Source organism: Palaemon carinicauda, chromosome 14, assembly GCF_036898095.1.
Source record: "Palaemon carinicauda isolate YSFRI2023 chromosome 14, ASM3689809v2, whole genome shotgun sequence".
NCBI lineage: Eukaryota > Metazoa > Arthropoda > Malacostraca > Decapoda > Palaemonidae > Palaemon > Palaemon carinicauda.
The window spans coordinates 15,594,860-15,617,251 of record NC_090738.1 but is presented as its reverse complement, the minus strand read 5'-3'; the positions used below and the strand labels follow the sequence as shown (position 1 = coordinate 15,617,251).

At 38.4% G+C, this 22,392-nt stretch overlaps 1 protein-coding gene across 1 annotated transcript in view; it reads right to left on the bottom strand.

Moving 5' to 3' along the window:
* LOC137653445 (drebrin-like protein) overlaps nt 1–22,392 on the bottom strand; it is a 187,524-nt gene that overhangs the window by 13,677 nt on the left and 151,455 nt on the right. Inside the window, exon 4 of the mRNA XM_068386841.1 lies at nt 14,798–15,010. Coding sequence (XP_068242942.1) covers nt 14,798–15,010 — 213 coding nt within the window. The remainder of the gene's footprint in view (nt 1–14,797; nt 15,011–22,392) is intronic.

The following is a 22,392-nucleotide window of genomic DNA, read 5'->3' as shown; positions in this document are numbered from 1 at the left end:
ATGGAAGGGAGATTTAGTACTAATAGTAAAAAAGGAAAAAGCTTGGTCTAGAAAGATCATTGCAGCATATGGTTGACATGAAATTTTGATGTGTAAACTATGAAGTAATTCTAAGTGCTGTAAATACAGTGCATCTGTGTTCTGTAATATCTAATTCTTCTCTGTATTTTTATATGTATGCAAAACACCGTATCAAGCAGCGATGCAAAGTTTATCGCTATGATACATTATCTAACATTTTCATCATAATCTCTCACTGTAAAGTACACACTATGTTACAATTGCTTATATATGGACTAAATAAACAAGGCAAAAACAAATGTAACAAACAGCAACTGCTCAATGACATGCCACACAAGTATGATTTTATATAAGCAATTTAACAGTACTGTAAATAAGCATGCTTTCTTTATGATAGAGATGAACTATCACACTTCTAATTTTTACTCATTAATAATAAACTTCCTATCAATTCATCAATTTTCTTTTTATAGAATGTATCCACAAACAGGGCAATGAAAAACAAACGTAACTAAAACTAAACAATAAACTTGAGTATGACTGCATTATTCATAGTATGCACAAAATAGCAAACCTTAAGTTTACGTACTGTAGATCAAGAACTCAAGCGCAATCCTCTAAAGCAGGCAAATTCTTAAATATAAATATAACTACACTAACATCCTATGATCTAGCCTCCCACCTAATCTTTACAATTATCAAAAATTATTCTTATCCTTGCTTAGCAACAAAGTTAATATTAGACTAGTACAAAAGGGCTTCACAGACAGGTTGATGCAGAAAAAGGGACTTCCAGTTTGGTTTCAGGCTAAACTTGGATTCAAACTACACTGGTGTTAACTCAGTGAAAGTTAAGTTACTCTGTGAACAAACCTATAACATAACCAAGAAAAACTGCCTTTAAAATGAATAACTAACTATCAACAAAACTTTACAATTAATTAAATTAATTTCTATAAACTTTGATATTAATATCAGTATAATTCATTTAAAATAAAAAACGTTTATACAGTACTGTACATTACAGTACTGTACAGTATAAAATGGGTTCTTTTAAATGATGCTATATAAAAAGCTAATTAAAAATAAAAGACTGATCCTTTTCCTGATTAAATTACCACAATCTGGGTCAATTAAAACCAAATATTCCAATGAGAAATATCCATTTTCCTAGCCAACCAATACTGATCATGAAGCTTTAATCTGTCATACATAAGTAAAAGTAATATACAGACCTGAATCCCCCAAACCTGATTACAAATACTGTATTTCCTTCATCAACCATGTAAATGTTTAAGAAAAGGCTAAGCTACCACTTAGATTTTTGGTATATAAAGCATTATTCAAGAAACTAACTACCTATTGATAGAATTCCAGAATACCTCTTGAATACTGAATCAAACAACTTCAAAAAAAATCATAAAAATGCATGAGTAAATTGATATTTTCAATATAAAAAATTAATTCATACAATTCACTGTGACTTGTACCATCATAACTATTTTTCATTAGAATTTAGGATGGTAAAACTAACATAACCTTAAAACCATCTTTTTCTTTGTAAAATGCTTAATTTCTCAAGAGGCCATAAATATATAAAACTCCTAGATTAAAAAAAAAGAAGAATATGAACAACCCTTTACCCAGTTCAACCCACGGCTTACATATAATTACCATCCTTATCAAGTTTAGTATGAAGCTGAAATGTACTGTACAATTCTTCCTATTGTGTAATTGTTGATAGTCAATTCTACTTACTAATGAGATTCATTGTTTCTACTCAAATATGTACTGCAATTTGAGAATTACTTTAGATAATACCTATCATATGACCAAATAAGAATAGCCTTTAATCAAATACTTTCAAAGATTAACCTTTAAAACTAAGGTTTTTAGAATAAAATATTAACCCTTTCGCCCCCAAAGTACGTACCAGTACGTTATTGCAAAACACTGTTATTTATATGTTTTTGCATGTTTTTGATAACTTTATGAGAAACTTCAGGCATTTTCCAAAAGAATGAGACCAACCTGACCTCTCTATGACAAAAATTAAGGCTGTTAGAGCAATTTAAATAAAATATATAGCAAAATGTGCTCAAAATTTAACCTTATGGTGGGGGTAAAACGGTTAACACAAATTTATCCTTCAAATTAGCCTTAATTTGCACTGTTTAATCCTCCCATACACATAATTTCTAATTTTGAATGCAGAAGAAAAAGAATCACTATAAAATAAACTACTGGGTGACTTCCTGTAAATATTCACTTTTGCCTCATTGATAGGACAAACTACCGATATCATCCTTTCACGTGAAATTACAACATGCAAAATTAAGGGATTATTGGGTTTATACATGGCAAAGCTATCAATCATAATCAGATTGAATCTCTATTTAAGTAGAAAGCTGAGATAGTATGACCTGCAGCTATAGAGAACTCTCAAAACATCTTGCAGAGCACTTAAGGTCAGAATAGACTAAGATCCAAGTATCCAAGGCAAACTCATTATTATTATTATTATTATTATTATTACTATCCAAGCTACAACCCTAGTTGGAAAAGCAAGATGCTATAAGCCCAGGGGCTCCAACAGGGAAAAATAGCCCAGTGAGGAAAGGAAATAAGGAAATAAATAAATGAAGAGAACAAATTAACAATAAATCATTCTAAAATAAGAAACAACGTCAAAACAGATATGTCATATAATAAACTATCAACAACATCAAAAACAAATATGTCATAAATAAACTATAAAAAGACTATGTCCGCCTGGTCAACAAAAAAGCATTTGTATTGTACTCAAGCGTTGCAAATGAGGTAATGGATTGTACAGTACTTTGTAATACCTCAAGAATATGTAGAGATGATCCAGCTATCAGGAAGCGATGTAAACGTCTATATAACTTACAAGACCTTCAACTGAAGAGGCCCCATGTAAAAAGTGAGTTTCTATATTTTTTAAGTATTAAACATACAGTATATAACTATGGATTTTTAATACCTAAGATTCTTTGACCTGACATGGTGTTTTCTTCAAGTTATAAGATCATATCTTTAATTAAAGGATGGAAAATTAACAACTCAAACGCCTATTTACCAATGCCTCAAAAGAAAAATAAACAATATCAACAAGAGTGGCTGACTCGGCTATACAGTGGGACTAATAAGGTCGAAAGAAGAAAACTGACTCCTCATAACAACAGCATTTAGGATACCTTTAAACTTGATATTCCTCTTCAGGGTTCAGAAACAAACGAAGGCCTGCTTTCTAGATTAGTCAGTATAATTCAGGAAGCCTTATTATTAGGAAAGAACTTGAGAACCATCTACTCCAATCTGAGTGCACTGCACTCAAAGAGCTCCCAACCAAAGTATTGTACTTAGCCCTTGTAGCAGAAATGGCACCACCTTTGTCACAGTCCTGCTTTAAGGACACACCATGGGCACCCTCATATACCAGGGAAATTCTCACTAATGTAATCATTATCATCTATATTACCAGAATAACTTGAAAACCTAGTTACAAAAATATATTACTGAAAGCCCAAGATTCTCATTACAGTAGACATCCATGTGTCAAAAAATTTTCAAGTAAAGACTACACTATAAGGATATAAAGAAAAAAGAAGATATTAAGATATGTAACATAAAAACTATAACAAGGCATATATCAACCTGCTCAGCAAAAAGGGATTTACACCAAGTTTGATTTGCTGAAGTTTACTCATTCAACTATATACTGTATTTGATTGGAGAGATCATTCCACGATTTGGTTACAACCAGAATAAAAATTTCTGCAAAACTGTGTAGTACTGAACCTTATGAAAGAAAATGCAAGATTTAGAATAAACAGCATACCTTGCATCTCATAGTAGATGGTATAGCTTGGGAAGATATGAATGCACAATCTTAATCACCATATAAAAAGTGATAACAAAAATATTTGTGAGGGGAAGATCCAAAGTCCTTCGCCTATTTCTAATCATATTTTGAGTTTTGTTAGAGTTGGACTTCATTCATAATTTACATCATGCACTTTTTTTCACTTAAATCTCTGTTCAGAGCCTTAGCAACCAGAGATCTACATTCATGAGATGGAATTGGTTCGAGAGTAGCACAATTTGCATAAACTAAAGCTTGTTTTCAAGGTCAAAGCACACGTGTATATAAAATGAAAAGTATAGGACCAAGAACATTACTGTAATGAGGAACACAAGATATTAGTCCTATATTAACTGTGGGGTTCATCAACTAGATTTTGCTAACTATTAGTATACAATCTAATAACAATAAGATTTTGCCCACCTACTCCAAACTGTTCAAGTGTAAAAACAAAGGCCTCATGATTAATAGTCAAAAGAAGCACTGAAGTCAACACGAATAGTATAAACTTCATGAACAAAATCAAGGGAATTCTGCACAACACACAAGGGCATAAGAAGAACATCACAAGCACCAAGGCCCCTACAAAAGCTGAACTGCAGACAAGAACAAAAGATTACTTGATGATCTGTTTCATGAGCTACAGGTTCTTCAATGAAGATGAGGGGCTGTTGCAAAAAATAAATCAGCAGTCCAAGGTTGAGGTTTGGAATAATAATGGCTAAATCTTCAGTTTTTCGCCATGAGATGTAGGCACGATGGTTGACTGACAATCCCGCATTTCAAAACAACCACCAACATATCTAACTGATGATTCTGTGTACAGATATTTGCCAGATAACAATGGTCATGAAATTGCACATGCAGGAGCCTCATCATTGTATTCATCTTGCTAGTGACCGAAATTTATAGAAAATACAAAATGTGTTGGCAGGGTCCAAAACCAAGAAAAAAGAAAGTGCTACTAGCCACTTGATGACTAAAACTTCTAAATGTTCTGCTATCTATCAGTCGCTATCCATTAATGAGAATGACTTTACAGCTGCAGTGATGTGAACTCTCAAATGAACTGATGCCAGGTCAGAAGAATAGTCCGTAATCCCCGCTCTGTACCAGATGCTTCATATTTCAAATCTCATGGAGTTTGATTTACTTTAGAAAATGAAGCTTCCTCCTTCACTTTCAACACCACTTTACACTGAAGCAGCAAAAGACAAGGGTCATCACAAGAATGGTTGGACAAAAACCTCCTGATTTCCTCAACAGGGACGAGGGGACTAACAAGCTCACAGGTATTGGTGAACCTTTCATCTATGTTTTAGGGGTATTCTCGTAGATAATCACACAAAAGAATGAAATCGACAGTTACTTCTTGTCAATGGGACAAAAATGTGTATGTATCTATTCACTCAGAAAGCTTCTTATCAATGGGTCAAAAACGTTAATGCATCTAGTCACTCATTCAGAAATTATGTGTCGGGGAATTAAGATACTACATATTCAGATTGTAGTTGATGAGTTTGTCATGAAACAATTTAAAAAAAAAAAAAATTTTCTAAATAGGATCATTACTACTATATTTACTGTAAAATAAATCAATTTATTATTGCATTATAGGTTAGTTCACAATTAACTGTCTCATATTGACTCAAATCCATGGCAGTGTAGTAAAGATTAATAAATCAATACCAAACACAAGACACAGTTACCACAGCTCCGGACGCTTCGCCTCGCTTGAATGTGTCTACTAAACCTTTCTGAAAAGTAACAAGCACCGAGCTTGATTTCTTTCAAGTCGTTAAAAAATCCAGTCTTCCTACAAGTATGTAAAAACAAAAGTAAAATTAAATCAAATCCCACTTGATAAGAACTATGTTTCATGTCACATGTTTACTAATTACACTGCACCAATTTATTCTGCTATCAAATACTGTGCAGAAAAAAATATCTATCTTCACTAAAAAACCAAACAAGATCCAGTAATAACTCTGAAAAAAAAAAATAAGCTATCAAAATATCTCAAATTTTAAAAATAATGTGCAATTTTTCTAACTATGCAAACCTGAGTCGTTTAATTAGGGAGACTGATTCAACGTGAGCTGGAGACGGTCATTAAAACTTGGATAACGAGAGGTTCCTCAGCTGGTAAAGGGTACAGGTAAGGAATTCCATCTCCTTTCCCAGCCAGAGAGCTGCACTTTTGACCTTTAAGCCCAAGACTGAGTGGGATGGTTGATTGATTGATTTGTTTGAGGTTTTCTGGCATCCTGACATCTAAGATCATTGATGCCACTATTTATTATAAATAAAAAATAAAAGAATATTCAATTAAGACAATAAAAGCAAATATATCATTTTAAAAGTTAAATAGCTTTCAGAAGACCTGCTTCTGAAATAAAGCTATAAATAGTGCTGGTATGGTAGAACACATCATGTCCAAGAATCTTGGCAAGGATGAACTTGCCATCCTCACCTTGAGCCTCAAATAAATATCTATTTCTTTCGCTACTATAAGTGGGGCATTCTGTTAACAAATGCCCCACTGTCAAGGGTACCAAACAGTTGTCACAATATGGCTGGTACTGGCTAGTAAGCAGAAATTCATGTGTCAACTGAGTGTGACCATGTAGAGATGACAAAGAGTAGTTTTTCGGGCATCATGTTATACTTCCAAGGGGATATAACATCCATTATTTCTTGCAGACTATTTTCAACTAAACTACCCAATGCTGTTGCCAATTATCAAAAATCAAATTCTTAATGGTGGGTAAACAATCATCACAAAGAATAGGATACCTTCTTGGTCGCAACTCAGCTGCAGCATTCTTTACCAGTAAATCTGCCTTCTCGTTTCTAGACAAAACTACATGTGGCAGAACCAAGAAAAATTATCTGTTATACCTCTCAGTCCAATAAGAGAGTAATTCTAAAATCTTTAAAACTAAAAGGTTACTGGAATTAGAAAAACTTCTAAAGCTTGAAGAACACCCCTTGCATCACTAAAAAATGGTAAAATTAATTCCTCTCCTCCAATACTATTTTCTCAATAGGGGTTAGTATGCCATATATTTCAGCAGTAGATACGGAAGCTGTTAGAAGAAGTGCACCTCTACAATTAAAAGCATCACTATATTTTCCAAATCCAACGCCAGCATCGGATTTGGAGCCATCAGTATATATAAGTCAATTCCCTATGTTTTACAATATGTTCCCTAAAAAGGGACCTAGCTTCTAAGTCAGTCATATTCTTTTCAACTCCAATAAAATATTTACAAAAAGATACCTCTGGTAATTTCCACAGAGGCGTTGATAATACCTTAAATGGAAGCACCTTACTTTAATTATATTAGGATAGTGTATCAATTGTTTCACCAGAAAACCATAAGGCTAAGGAGATTTTGGGCACAGCTCTAAGTATGTTGTTTACTTTACAAGGCTTGCAGTCTGACAGGCTAAAGAATTAGGAAGTCTTTGGAATCTAAACCAAGACCAAATAATAGAAGACTCTCAGTAAAGGTCTAACGGTAATTCTCCAGCATCAACAAGGAGACTTGGAATAGGCGAAGTTCTAAATGCTCCTGTTGCCAATCTGATACCAGTATGGTGCATAGAATCTAAAATCTTTATTCTGCTTGGGATGGCTGGGGAGTTTATTTCACAACCATAACTTATTTTGGAAAAAATTAAGAACTTGTATAACTTTAAAATATTTTACAGTCTGCCCCCTTGATGTATGGGACAAAACTTTTAAAAGCTTCAAATCATCAAGACATTTTACTTTTAATACTTTTAAGTGAGGAGCCCATGGCAACCTACAATCAAATATTAAGTCTAAAATCCTAACTTCACTTACACATGGGATCCGTTGACCTTTGATGAACATATCAGGGTCTGAATGTACTCCATCAATAAGACAGAAATGGACAACAGTACTTATGCTTGTTGAAAACTTAAGGGGTCTGGCCAGATAATGCTGATTTTCAAGGACAGGACTTTGACATTTATACCACTTAATAGGGTGACTTAGGTCATTTCCAAACTGCATAGGACTTTTGCCTTTGACCTTAGATTTTACGACACCAGGGCAATTTATCCTGAAAATGAGTGTTCAACAAATTCTATCTCCTCCCTTGATAATTCATATTAAGACCTGGGATTACTATCCTATATAAACCTGATACAGACCTCCAATCAAATGAGTGTTTTTTCTAAAAGTCATTTTTTCTAGATATGAATTTTTTATGGTAAAAAAATCATCAACATCTTGTCCTACAGCTATTGATGCAAAGGGACTCAGATTTTGCCAGTCAGCTGTATCTTGAGCTTTTAAATCAATACTTCTCCAATCATCCTCTCCTACTTCACACTTCATAGTCCTCAGCCATGTAGGTCTGGGTCTTCCAACTCTTCTAGAGCCTTGTGGAACCCAGTTGAAACTTTGGTAAACTAATCTCTCTATGCAAAGAGCATGACCAAACCATCTCTATCTGACCCTCACCATAACCTCATCCACATATGACACTTGAGTAATCTCTCTTATGCTGTAGTTTCATTTCTAATCCGGTCCTGCTATTCAACTCCCAATATTCTTCTGACGGCTTTGTTCTCAAATCTATAAAATTTATTGGATATTGTTTCATTGTCATACCATGACTCATGTCCATTCAGTAACACTGATCTCAATAAACTGATATATAGCCTGATTTTTATGCGTAATTTCAAACAATTTGATTTCAAAAATTTTATTTAACCAGGCCATTTTCTGATTTCTTTTTTCAATCTTTCATTAAATTCTAATTCTAAAGAACCTGTATTAGAGATCATAGTTCCTAAATATTTAAATGATTCTATCTCATTAATCCTTTCACCATCCAATGATATTTCATCTTCCACTGCATATTCTGTTCTCCTAGTCTCTGTCTTTCTTCTATTTATCTTGAGCCCCACCTCCTGAGATATTTCATGCATTCTGGTAAGCAAGCATTGCAAATCCTGTTGTGTTCTGCTAATAAGGACATCATCATCAGCACACTCTAGGTCAACTAATTTCCTATTGCCAATCCAGTCCAATACTTCTCCACCATCTCCAATTATTCTATGCTTTATAAAATCCATGAGGAGGATAAACAACATAGGTGACAACACATTCCCTTGGAGTACTCCACTGTTCACTGGAAATTCTTTTGATAGGACTCCACTAACATTAACTTTGCACTTACTATGCTCATGAACAAACTTAATCAAATTTACATATTTAAGAGGAACTCCTTAATAACACAGGACTCTCCACAAAATTGGCCGGTGCACCTTATCAAAGGCTTTTTCATAGTCTACAAATGCCATCAACAATGAATTCCTATATTCTAACATTGCTGTGCAACATGTCTTAAAATAAAAATTTGGTCAGTATATCTTCTACCTTTTCTAAATCCCGTTGTTTATCTCTCAGTTTTTCATCAATCTTTATCTCTAGCCTCTGTAGAATAAGCATATTGTATATTTTCATGTCAACTGATGTAAATGGAATGTCTCTAATTATTGCAATTAGTCAAAGCTCCTTTCTTGCCTTTTTTTTACCAACACTCCTAGCTTCCATTCATCAGGTTTTATCTCTTCATGCTACATTATACAAAATAATCTTGTAAATATTCTAGGAGTCACTTCATTTTCGGCCAATATCATCTCAGCCGTTATTCCATCATATCCAAGGGCTTTCATCTCTTGAGGTTTTTTTTTTTTTTTTTGAAGAATAGCTTCGACTTCAAAAACACTAAATTCATTCATGGGCACATCAAGGTCTTCCTCAGCTTCAGGTATAACAATCAAATTATTCTCTTCATATCTCCTATTCATGTGCTCACTAAAGTGTTCCATCCAATGTTGCCTTTCTTCATTTTTGGTTGTTATAACAGATCCATCTCTCTTTTGGATGGGTATATGCTTCTTCTTTGCCCCTGGGGATATTTTGTTCATAATTCTATGAACAATTCTTACACCATAGCCACAGAAAAATGAAGAGGAGCCAATCATTCCACGATTCACTCCAGACTTATATATACATGTTATCATAGACAAAATGCATTCTGTCCCATGTGGGAGCTGGGCTGGTTATAAAACTACTTGAGCAGTCACTACAGTAAAAAGCACAAAGATGTCAAGGAACTTGAGGTAGAAGGCTACAAGGTGGTTTGTCTTTTTAAGACTCTGGCCTTCATCACTTATTCCACTGACAGGTTTTTTTTAAAAGCCATGGAAGGTACTATACCCCTCACTTCGTGAGCTCTGGTCCTAGATATTACCTCAACCCTTTCATTGGTCGAGGTGTACGCTTCACAGATCGTCTCATGAAGCCAGAAATAGACCGTGTTCCTTGACACCTCTTTATTGGTCCTGCCAGTGCTAACAAAAATTCTCTGACACTCAGGCCTGAGGTGTCAGGTCTTTTTCAGACATCACCGTAGAGCCCTCGCAGGACACAAAAGCATCCCCTTTCGATCATCACCCTAAACTTTACGAGCAGAGGGGATAAAGATCTTGAACCTTAGATGATGCGCAGCCGGATTCTGGATTTTGGTTACAAACTCTAGCACAAAACTGAAGGAAACCTCCTTCTACCAGACAGCATGGGTGACTAAATAGAAGCCTGTGCAACTCGCCTACTTTTTTGCTGATGCTATGGGTAACAAAACGATAGTTTTGAGAGTCAAATCTCTGTCTGAAATCCTCCTCAAAGGCTCAAGTGGGGTACACGTAAGGGCTTTGAGGACAAGAGTTGCATTTCACTTTGGGGGTATGAGGTTCCGGGATTGGCAAGACTGCTCGAAGTTCCTTATTAACAGAGACATGTCCTATTTAGCGGAGAGGTCTACACCTCTCAGTTGAATGACCATACTCAAGGGAGAGTTGTAGCCTTTGACAGCTTCCACTGGGAGGGGCTTCTCTCTGCAAAGGAAGACTAGAAAAACCACAATCTGCGCTGGAGTTGCTCCGACTGAATAAATATCCCTTCAATGATGCCAATCACATAAGATGGCCACCTTTCCCTGGTAGACAGCTACAAAGTACCATCACAATTATCCAGACCTCTACTTTGCAGTGCCTCATAAAAAGCCCTTTGCTTGGAGATGCTGGGTAGCCTCCACCCATACAGATCCAAGGACTTCATAGATTTGTGGTACATCTGACAGTGCAGATGAAAGAGAAGTGTGGGCCACTGGGATAGTTATTTTAAGACCTTGACTAGAAGAGCTAGCAGATTGGAATATCACTTGGCATTGGGACATCTGGGAGCCAATAGGGTCACCGGGTTGATTAACAGCTGGACCAGGCAGAACGGAGGGAAGGCATACACGTCCATGTGATCCCATGAATGTTGGAAGGCATCTCTGAACAAAGCCCATGTGTTTAGAACGGGAGAGAAAACCCAGGAAATCTCCTGTTTTGCCAGGTAGTAAACAGGTTAATCCCTGGAGAGCCCAACAGGGCACTAGAACCCTGTCAGCTACATGAGGATGTAGGGATCACTTAGATCATACAACCTATCCCTTGCCCAGAATATAACTTGCTAACAACTCGACAGCGTAAAACACCCCTCAAATGTGCATCCGTTTTGTCTGGTCGCAAATAACGCACAATACCGTGCCCACTCACTTGTTGACATAGATACTAAAGTGGTTCTGTCGCTCATCAACACTATTAAATTCCTACTCAAATGTTCTTGAAATGCTTGCAGTGCTAGGAGGGCTGCTTGCAATTCAAGGACGTTCATATACAGCTGCCTCTCTTCTTGGGACCAAACACCTGAGATGACCAGGTAGTCTAGGTGTTCTCCCAACCTCTCCTTTGACACATCTAAGATCAGTTGCATTTCTGGAGGCAGAGGATCAAGTAGGACTTCCCTGGTGAGGTTTTCCTCATCGAACTACCGGGTAAGTTCAGTAAAAACCTCCTGCCCAACTGGAATAGGGGAGCCCCGTCAGCTGACCAGTGATCCTTCAGAGACCACTGAAGGGATCAATGGCTGAGAAGCCAGTGTGAAAAGAGTTTCTTCAACAAGGAAAGGGGCCTGAGAAAACATCCCAGTGCCAAGCTGGTACTTCTGTCTTGAACAGGAAGTCACAAAACCTCTTTGAGCCTTCCGATGTGATCATCTTAATGGAAAGACTCTCACTGCTGCCGCATCTACCAGCATGCCGAAGTACTTCAACCTTTGCTTGGGTATAAGATTCGACTTCTCCCATTTTGTGGCAAAATGCGAGAATCTGATCTTGATCCTGTAGCAACTGCCTCTACAAGGCCAGGGTCAGCCAATAGTCGAGATACATCAACAGATGTATTCCTCGCAAGTGGGACCAAGCTGCTATCATGGTGAACACCTGGGGAGCAATACACAAGTCCAAAGCACAGCCTTGAACCTATACACCGTACCATAGAGGGAGAAGCTGCGGTACTTTAGTGAGGACCAGTGAACAAGCGCTTAAAAGTACAGTAGACATCCTTTGGATCCACTTAAAGCATGAAGCCTCCTTCTCTGATGGGAAACAGCACAGACCATACTGTTTCCATCCTAAACCTAGTTTGACAAACTTATTGAGAGAGGTTGCTCCAACAGGAACCACAACACCGGTACAATGTCACAAGCAAGAGGGATGGTACACTCACAGAGACCTTGAACCCCACAATGAGCAGAGCTGGAGCCTGGAGGCGCACCCAAAGGCCCACAAGGAGCAAGAAATACCATCCCTGGACCCCCAGGCAGAAGGGTAGGGGTGACAGGCACAGAGGAAGGAGTGGAATATACTGGGGCAGGATCAGATATCAAGGTAACCCAAGGTACAGGGGGAATGTGCACTTTGGCCTTGGAGACCTTCTTACACCCAACATTGGGACCAACTCCTCGTGCCAGCACCATTTCTCCTAGCACAGCAACCACTTCAACAGCTTTCACAGTCCTTTTGGGCTTGGTTGGGGACCACCGGAGTCCCTGACTCTGAGGGCACCACCACGCCTTCCACCAGTGGCTTCACTGGGAACCAGGAGAGAAGTAGCCCTAGCAACCAAACTTATCGCAGGCCTACCTGAAAGACTTAAGAAAGCCCAAGACTTCCTTGGGTCAAACTTGTCGACAGCAGTCTGCACAGTCACATGCAAAGACCTTTCTGCTTCTAAGGAGGTGCAGCAAACACTGAGGTTACCCAGACTCCAGCAAAGTCTGTAAAGCTTGTCAAAGCACCTCCGAGGACTCACTGGTCCTGATGCATACTCCCCGGGACTGATGCAAGGGCGTACAGACGGGGGCAGTGGAAGCAGTACCAATCCTTAAGGAGACTGACACAGCAAAAGACTTCTTCGGTGTCTTCTTGGGCATTGTTATGACAGACACCGGAGAAAGCTTAGCTTATTTTTTCCCCTTTCAGGGAATAAGCCTGCCACTGCACAGGAAGCCACGACGCACGAGGGTGACTACAAACAACCATGACCTCTACAAGACGCACAGAGGTAGTGTGGATCTACAGCTCATCTGCATCCTTCACCACATGGATAACCACTCGTTATCTAAGTTTTAATGACCGTCTCCAGCTCACGATTAACCAATCTCCCTAAATAAAAGAATAGGGTGGTTATGTTGTGTAGGAACAACTAACTCTTCCTTCATGTTCTATTGCACACAAAATTCTAACACCTAAAGTCATGTACTAAACAGTTATCATTAATGCTAATTTACTGCCATCAACTACAATAGAAATCTTATAAGATATTTCTGATCTGAGTGCAAGAAAATGATTAATTCTAACTATTATACCCAATGTACTCATAACACAGTTCAGGATATTTCTAAGAGTGATGTGGATTACTGAATAACTGCTTACACATAATTAAGCTCATCTAAAGGTATAGCCACCATTGAGAGCTTTGTGCAAACAAAAACTTTTCTTAAATCAATCAGGTATTTCCATTTAATATAAGAAACTAATATTGATCATACACCCAATAAAAATTTAATAAGAAATTGAAAATCATTCATAATAACTAAAAGCTGAAATGAAAATGAGACAAAGAAAATAACATATATACAACACTGATAAGCAGTTCATCGACTGATATTTCTCTTGAAAAATACCAAATACTGTACTGTACAATACAATCTCTTTCAAATAAAAAAATATCAATAATCTTAATATGTACTACATACGGTACCAAAATCATTAATGGAATTTCAAGAATACCTTGAAAGAAACAAGATAAATTTATCTGGATGTATACAGTACCTGATTCATTAATGACATTTCAAGAATACCTTAAGATTAAAATATCCATATCAACTACTATTGCCATAAAACCTTAAAAATTAAAAAATATATTTTTCTTTATTTTCTCACAAAATTCAATCACAATGATAAAATAAAAGGATCATGAGCCGAGTATGTTTCTCTAGCGATGCTACTTTACATACGTACTGATCTAGCAACCTTATACAGCACAGTAAATTCCCTACGTCTTACTTAACAAAACCTGTCCAACTATAATAGTATACTATTACTTTTCTATCCATAATAATAGCATTTCTATATCTATACAGCACAAGACATATCTCCTACACTTACACAGCAAAGTGATGCAGTCATCTGTTTCTGCGATCTGATAGGAGTGATGCTTAAAAGCCGCTAACTGAGGTCACACCAGCATCTAGTGTGATTTTTTTTTAATGGAACTTAGGTCACACTTGCACCTGGTGTGATTTTCTTATCATTCTTGGCTGAAGCACCCCAACCCCTAAAACTTTACATGTTACAGTTATACAGTTAATGTACAATTTTAAGCAGATTTTAAGCCCACGAGCTATTCCTATCGGCATCACAAGAGAAAAATAATCCTGATAATATTTCTTACCACAGGAGTGGTCTTGTCATTCATTTCTGAACGTTCATTGAAGTTATAAGTTGTCGCTGACGCCTTCAGAACAGCAGCCATAATTACATCAGTTTCAACCTCTTCTTCAGTCCGTGCATTAACCGTTACATGCACGCCTCTAAAAAATTTATTTACATCATTAAGGTGACGGGCACACGTGCCTTTTCTTAGGGTAGGAGCTCCCTCTCCTTGCTGAAATGGGAAGACATATTTGTAAATTAGATATTTTATAATTTCTGTGTATGTTCACAACATCAGAATTAAAAACTATAAAAGTATACCTGAAATTGAAATATCTTTGGTATTTAAGAGAATACAGCAATACAAGATTAATTCATTCTGGAGTGGCTTTCGTAATATGATTTTTTTTGTATAATGAGTTGCGTTTTACATGTAAATCGTTTAATTCGTTTCAAACCATATGAAAATACCACACTGAATTTTATAAAAATGTAAAACCAGAATGAAATACAGGTAGAGCTAAATACATTTGAATCATTCAATATAATTAACCTAATAGTTAAAACCTGTAAATGAAGTACTGTAGATATTAGAACATAATGCAATAAAGTTTATTTTATACTATTGCAAAATAATTATAAGAACTTAATTTGTTATTTAACCTTAAAAAATCTTCCTATCTTATACTATCTTAGAGCAAACCATATTCACAAATAAAAAGCTCTCGATGTACTGTAAACATACTAAATTGTAAACATCTACATTTACGAGTATGGATGTACATTTATTCGTAAAATTAATTACTTTCTTTAGTACTAAATTAAATACTAAGATTTATTTGTTTGTAAGCTTAAATAGATTCTTATTAACGATATATCATTCAAAATGCATTTATATGACAAATTTGGAGATAATTTGTATTATCCCTAACTAATGCAAACCTGGAGTTATTTATTTAGATTATGTTTCGGCGAAGCTGGAAGATAGCCATTAGACCTGAAGTGCTAGGTGGCAACCCTGCCTAACTGCTTGAGCAGGTAGACTGGGGGTTACCCAGCCACCTCTACATACAGTATACACTCACAACTGTAAGTTACGTCACTTTTGATTGCAGGCAGGACTTCTGGGGGACAGGTGATGGCAGGCCAATTTATATAAATAACTCCATGTTTGTATCAGTTAGGGAAAAATAAAAATTATTTATGAATTTGTCATTTGTTCCTATACTAACAAACCTGCTGTTATTTATTTGGATGACTCACTCTTAGGTGGGTGGAAGTCCTAAATCTGGCATGGACATTGACCAGTTTTACCTAGTACTGTACAGTATATGACTATGGTCTAGGGAAAACTTTAACACCTCGCTAAAATATACATAGTAATTATAATAGCAGCCTGTGCAATTCAGTGCAATAGAGTTTGTCTTGTATAAACACGAAAGTTTATATAGGAAAAACAAGACATATCCAATTGTTTACCTCGCAGAAAGCAATGGGGAACATGGACAGTATATAAATATATAACAAACTAAGCTAAACAAGGGAAGTGATATTTACCTGCAGAGGTTGAAGCCAGCTTGCAGAAAGACCCATGGTGCTGTACTCCAAAGGAGGGGAAGATGAAGAATGGAAAAGCCAGATATACTCTCATTCATCCCACTCTTAACCTGGGACACCAATGCCGTCAACTAACAACTACTTGTCCATCGAGGAGCCTGAGGTATTCTTAAACCACTTGTTGCATTTGAATGCCAAAGAAGTGCTAATTCCCGATATCATGGCCTCTAGGTCGGCAAGCCGGAGGAGGATCAGGAGCCAAGGCTCTTTCTATCACTTGGCGGATCCAGTAGGAGACCATGTTCTTAGTGATCCTCCTTTGTAGGTCCCGAGGACCTAGAAGCTCAAGGATGAAAAGAAAAAGATACTTGCTGAGTACGAGATGACTGGGAAGGTCTACCATAGGGCCTCAATGTCATGGCCCTATGGAGGAGAGAACTGTTTGACGATTTCCTCCATGCTGCAGTGAGTTAAGGTAGTATCTCAAACTCCTCACTGGGCAGAGTAACAACTGATCTGGGTCATTGGTTACAGAATGGAAACTCATAATCTGAAAGGACCCCAATCTATAGTCCAGTACCCCAGGATTTTGAGTCTTAGCAATGAACTCAGGGACGAAGCAGAGTGTCACTTCCCCCATCCCCTTGAATGAGCGATGCCATACGAGAGACCATGAAGTTCACTGACTCTTTGCCGAGGCTAGAGCAAGCAGGAATGCAGTCTTCAAAGTAAGGTTTTGATCAGTTGCATGGCGTAATGGTTGGAGAGAGGTCCGTTTAAGGATCTCAAGACATGAACCACATTCCAAGGAGCAGGCCTAATCTCTAACTGAAGGCAAGTGATCTCATAACTCCGCATGAGTAAAGCAAGCTCCAACGAAGAGGAAATGTCAACTCCTTTCAGCTTAAAGGAGAGGCTCAAGGCCGAGCAATGCCTTTCACCGCCAAGACATTAAGAAGCTTTTCCTTCCAAAGGTATACAAGGAACTCCTCTATTACTGGAATAGTGGCATCGAGTGGAGAGATTTTCCTTCCATGACATCACCCACTGAAGAGTCCATTTTGCCTGGTAAACTGAGGCTGAGGACTTATGCAAGTAACCGGACATTCTCTCCGTAACTTGTCGTGCAAAGCCCTTCTGAGAGAGGAAACGCTGGATAGTCTCCAAGCGTGAAGTCTAAGCGACTGCACGATTTGTAAAAGATGTTCGCGTGTGGTTGTTTGAGTAGATCTGGTCTTGAAGGAAGCTCTCACGGAAGATCTTCTAAAAGTTGCAGGAGGACCGGAAACCAATCCGCGTGATGCCACAGCGGAGCTACAAGGGTCATCATTAGATCTTTGGATCCTCTGGTCTCATTAAGCAGTTTTCTCATCAGACAGAATAGGGGAAAGGCGTTCATGTCGACGTTGTCCCACCATTGTTGAAAAGCATCCTGCAATAGAGCCTGAGGGTCCAGGAGTGGAAAATATTACAGCGGAAGCTTGCTGGCTATCTGACGATTCAAAGGCCAGTCGCTCTGCTCAGATTGTCCGCGGGCACATTCCTCTTGCTGGGAATGAAGCGATCTGATAGGGACATCGAATGTTCTTCTGACCGTCTGAGGATCCTCACTGTAAGATGGCATAGAGGCTGCAAAAAGGTACTGCCCTTTTTATTTATGTAAGCATACATACACATATACCCAAGGCACTTCCCCCAATTTTGGGGGGTAGCCGACATCAACAAAGAAACAAAACAAAAAGGGGACCTCTACTCTCTACGTTCCTTCAGCCTAACCAGGAACTCAACCGAGTTCAGCTGGTACTGCTAGGGTGCCACAGCCCAACCTCCCACATTATCCACCACAGATGAAGCTTCATAATGCTGAATCCCCTACTGCTGCTACCTCCGCGGTCATCTAAGGCACCGGAGGAAGCAGCAGGGCCTACCGGAACTGCGTCACAATCGCTCGCCATTCATTCCTATTTCTAGCACGCTCTCTTGCCTCTCTCACATCTATCCTCTTATCACCCAGAGCTTTCTTCACACCATCCATCCACCCAAACCTTGGCCTTCCTCTTGTACTTCTCCCATCAAATCTTGCATTCATCACCTTCTTTAGCAGACAACCATTTTCCATTCTCTCAACATGGCCAAACCATCTCAACACATTCATATCCACTCTAGCCGCTACTGTAATGTTGTTGCTCATCAACACCACAGAGTGACCTGCCAGCAACTGTTGGAACTGATGAAAAGCTAGGTAGGCTGCTCTCATCTGTATAAGATTTATGTGCTGGTACCTTTCTGACGTTGACCAAAGGCAGGAGATCGTATGATGCAGCAGGTGAGCTCCCCACCCTTCTTTTGATGCATCTCAGAAGAGCATCAAATCCAGAGGGGGGACGAGAAGATTCTGGCCCCGTCGAAGGTTTTTGTCTTCCATCCACCAATTCAAGTACGTCACCTGGTCCTGTGTTATAGGAACTCAAGTGTCCGGTGAATCAGAGTGTTGGCTCCACACCAACAAGAAGCCGGAAGGACTTCTTTTCTGAGTCAGGGTACAGTAAAATTTCTCCCATTGGGAAGTAGGCCACTTCCCACACTCTGCACAGGGGGAACCCTGCTCGCAGCGATGCCCTCTGCGCGGAGGACACAGAAAGTGCGGGTCGATCTCTAACAATGACATAAAGGTACTCCACATGGCACTTTCGGGCCCTGGACAGGTTCGCATGAAGGCGATCGAAGAGAAAACATACACACCTAAAAAGAAAAAGAATATCAAAAAGTCCAATGACAGTCTGGGGAGAGAGAGGACACGTCCGATCTCTACCGAGCCAAAAGAAAAGATGTACCTCACAGCTGAGAAAGTCTATATAGAGGTGGCTGGGTAACCCCCGCCATCCCCAGCCTACCGGCTGCAGCAGTTGGGCAGGGTTGCCACCTAGAAATTTAAATCTAATGGCTACCTTCCAGCTTTGCAGAAAGATAATCCAAATAAATAACAGGTTTATTAGTATTAGAACAAAAATAAAATACAGAACTGGGAATGGTTATTTGTCGTTTAGCCTAGTGACAAGTAAATTCAGAGACAAGTAAATTTGACTTAAGTTGTTTTTCAACTTAAGTAGCCTCTCCTGGAACCAATGACCAGCATAAGGTGAGGTATAACTGTAGGTGATAACACATCAACAAAATCCTGCACAAAATGGCCATCTCCTTGGGTTATTGGATTTTCTGGGAACTACAATAAGGATGGCTCGGAAAGAGAAAGAAAAGGAGCTGGGAAAGAAGGCTTCTGCTTCTTGCTTTTAGCAGAAGCAGAAGGGGAGCTATCTCTTTTAGCTGTCTTCTTTCCTTGACTATCGTATTTCTCTCATTGAGTGTGTGGCCAACCCCTGCCAAATTCACTAGTAGAAGAAGGATACCACGGATGGAAATCTACTCCCACTCGGCTCATAAAGGTACCACAAGGACTACATCCAATACCGGGGCACTGAGTAGCGAAAAATAACGAAGCTATGTGTAGCGTGGACAGTGGTTGAGCAGTATGTGTAACTAAATCGGCGACATGATGTAAAGTGATACAAGTCACGCTGACTCACCCGTTCTTACCCAGCACGGGTGGATGCTAGGAACCATGCAGTTACAGTGAACCCTCGCTACTTCGCGGTTCGACCATCGCGGATTCACCACTTCGCGGATTTTTTTCGTAACCCATATATATATATATACATACTGTATTGGTAATAACAAAATCAACATACTGTACTGAATAATCAATATAATCGATGCAAAAACTAACCTATACACAGATGTGTACAGTAAATGCGTTTGTTTCTTCATTATGATCAGAGAAACGTAAACAAAACATTGGTTGCCATTTTTTATCATGCTTTTTGGCGTGTTTAGGAAACGCATGATATAAAATTGCCTTTTAATATTTGTGCCTGTTTTAGTTTAGGGTACTGTAATACATGCATTAAGTGTTCTGTACATTAAAGGGTAGTTTGTTAACAGTACTACGTACAAGGGAAGGTTTTAAAAGTCTGAATATACATGTTAAATAAATAGGTAAATATGGTGTCACTACTTCGCGGATTTTCACCTATCGCGGCCGGGTCTGGAACCTATCTACCGCGATAAACGAGGGTTCACTGTACCAGAATCCCAGAGTTTGTAATTTGCAAAGGAACAAATATAATTTTGAATGTAAAATTGCTTTTCTAATACTAACCAATACAATCAACATTTGCCAATAGATCTTGCTGCAGCAAATTGCTTCTAATTCCATTTAGTCTGTAATCCATATTCATAAGTATAATGTACAAGTCCTCAAAGTATAAAATAATTCTAAGTTAATTAAACAATGTTCATGTTAATTAATGATACAACTGTCTACGATTCCATTAACCTAATGAACCGGTGGACATACACAGTACTGAATAGTAAAATTTCTAATAATTGTCTATGAATGTTGTTTGCTAGTTATCAAGCCACCATGTTTGTTTTGCTCATCATCTTTCCTGACACGAACAACCTGATGGCTCAATTTTTGAGTCAAGAATGATAACAGAGTGAGATATCCTTCTTGCAAACCAACAGGGTAATACCCTGTCTCACCATCAGGAAACACCCCTTCTGATCTTCTGCAGGTGTACATGAGACCTGATCCTTTTCTGATCATTGATAGTGAGGCAGGTGGAAGGGTATCTAATGTTGATTTTGCAAGTGAGTATTAGAAAACTAATTCTAAATTCAAAATCACATTTGTCTAATACTCAACTGTACAATCAACATTTCCCGATTCCCCACATTTAGCAGGAAAGGGAGATATGATCAGTATGATGCCAAGAAGGTTGTTTAAATTGTAGCTTGCCTTTTTTTATATCTGACGATGTGTCACAAGATGATCGTCAGTTTATTAGTCAGTCGTCATGTTAGGGCCAAGTCCATAGGGAGCTATCGTTAAGGCATTTTCTATGGTCACTCTATTGACAAAGTCGGAGGTGTTGTGGTCATTTCCCACCTGTCTAGTCATGTTTTGGATACTTATGACATTGTGAGAGAGGTCCTATACTCAACAATCTAAGGTGTCCCTTCTGTTGAAGTTCGTTTGGTGGTACATGGTGTCCTGCATTCAACAATCTAAGCCCTTCAAGGCATCATACATTAAAAGGGTTCAATTTCTGATGCATGAGGACTTACACTGAATGATCTTTGCCCCTCAAGTTGTCACTGCCATTGAGAGGGTTTGATCGTCAGTCCATGTTGGATATATGTTGTATAATAGTTCAGGCTCCCTAAACAAGTTCAGTGTAGAGATAGAACAGCGATCACAGTGGTTAAGCAATGACTGCCCACCACCACAATGAGACTTAAGGAACAGACATTATTACATATGAATTCTACATCTTTCAAGTAAAATAAGGAAAAACCAGAGTTGGACCTTCACATTGCGGCCTTCAGGATGGAAGACGTTGATGTGTTGGTCCAAAAATGTACAGAAGTAACCATACACCTAATACTGTGACCTCCTGATGTTCTCCCTTGAGTTGATGAGGGGGGCGATGTCCCCAGACACCTGCCGAATGACCTGTCAAAGAAAATAAAGTATCGCATTCTTTGGCAAGGCTTTGCTCAGGCACTTAAGAGACCAAAAGCAATCTAGTACATAACTAGAGCGTCTTTGTCCTGTGTAGGTCGTTACGAAGAGCTCTTACTGGGCACATAAGTATCACTTTGTAGTCTCTACCCACTCTCTCTGAGAGAGACATCCAAATGAATTCTCAAGGAAGATGATGGTTGAATATGACTGTTTTTGCTTAGCGGCATTCTGGCAAGTAATTCAAAACAAAATCCCTTACCCTTCAAGCCACCCAAGCTGAAAGTGCCTGGATTTCCCCAACCCTCTTCGCAGTTGGTAAGCCCACTATGAAAAGCACCTTCATGGACAAGGTTCCAAGATATACTGATGCTAGTGGTTTGTAGGGATCTCTAATTAAAGCCTTATGGACCACATGTAAGTCTCATGAGGGAACTGATATCACCCTTCTAAGAACTTAAATCTTGAAAGAT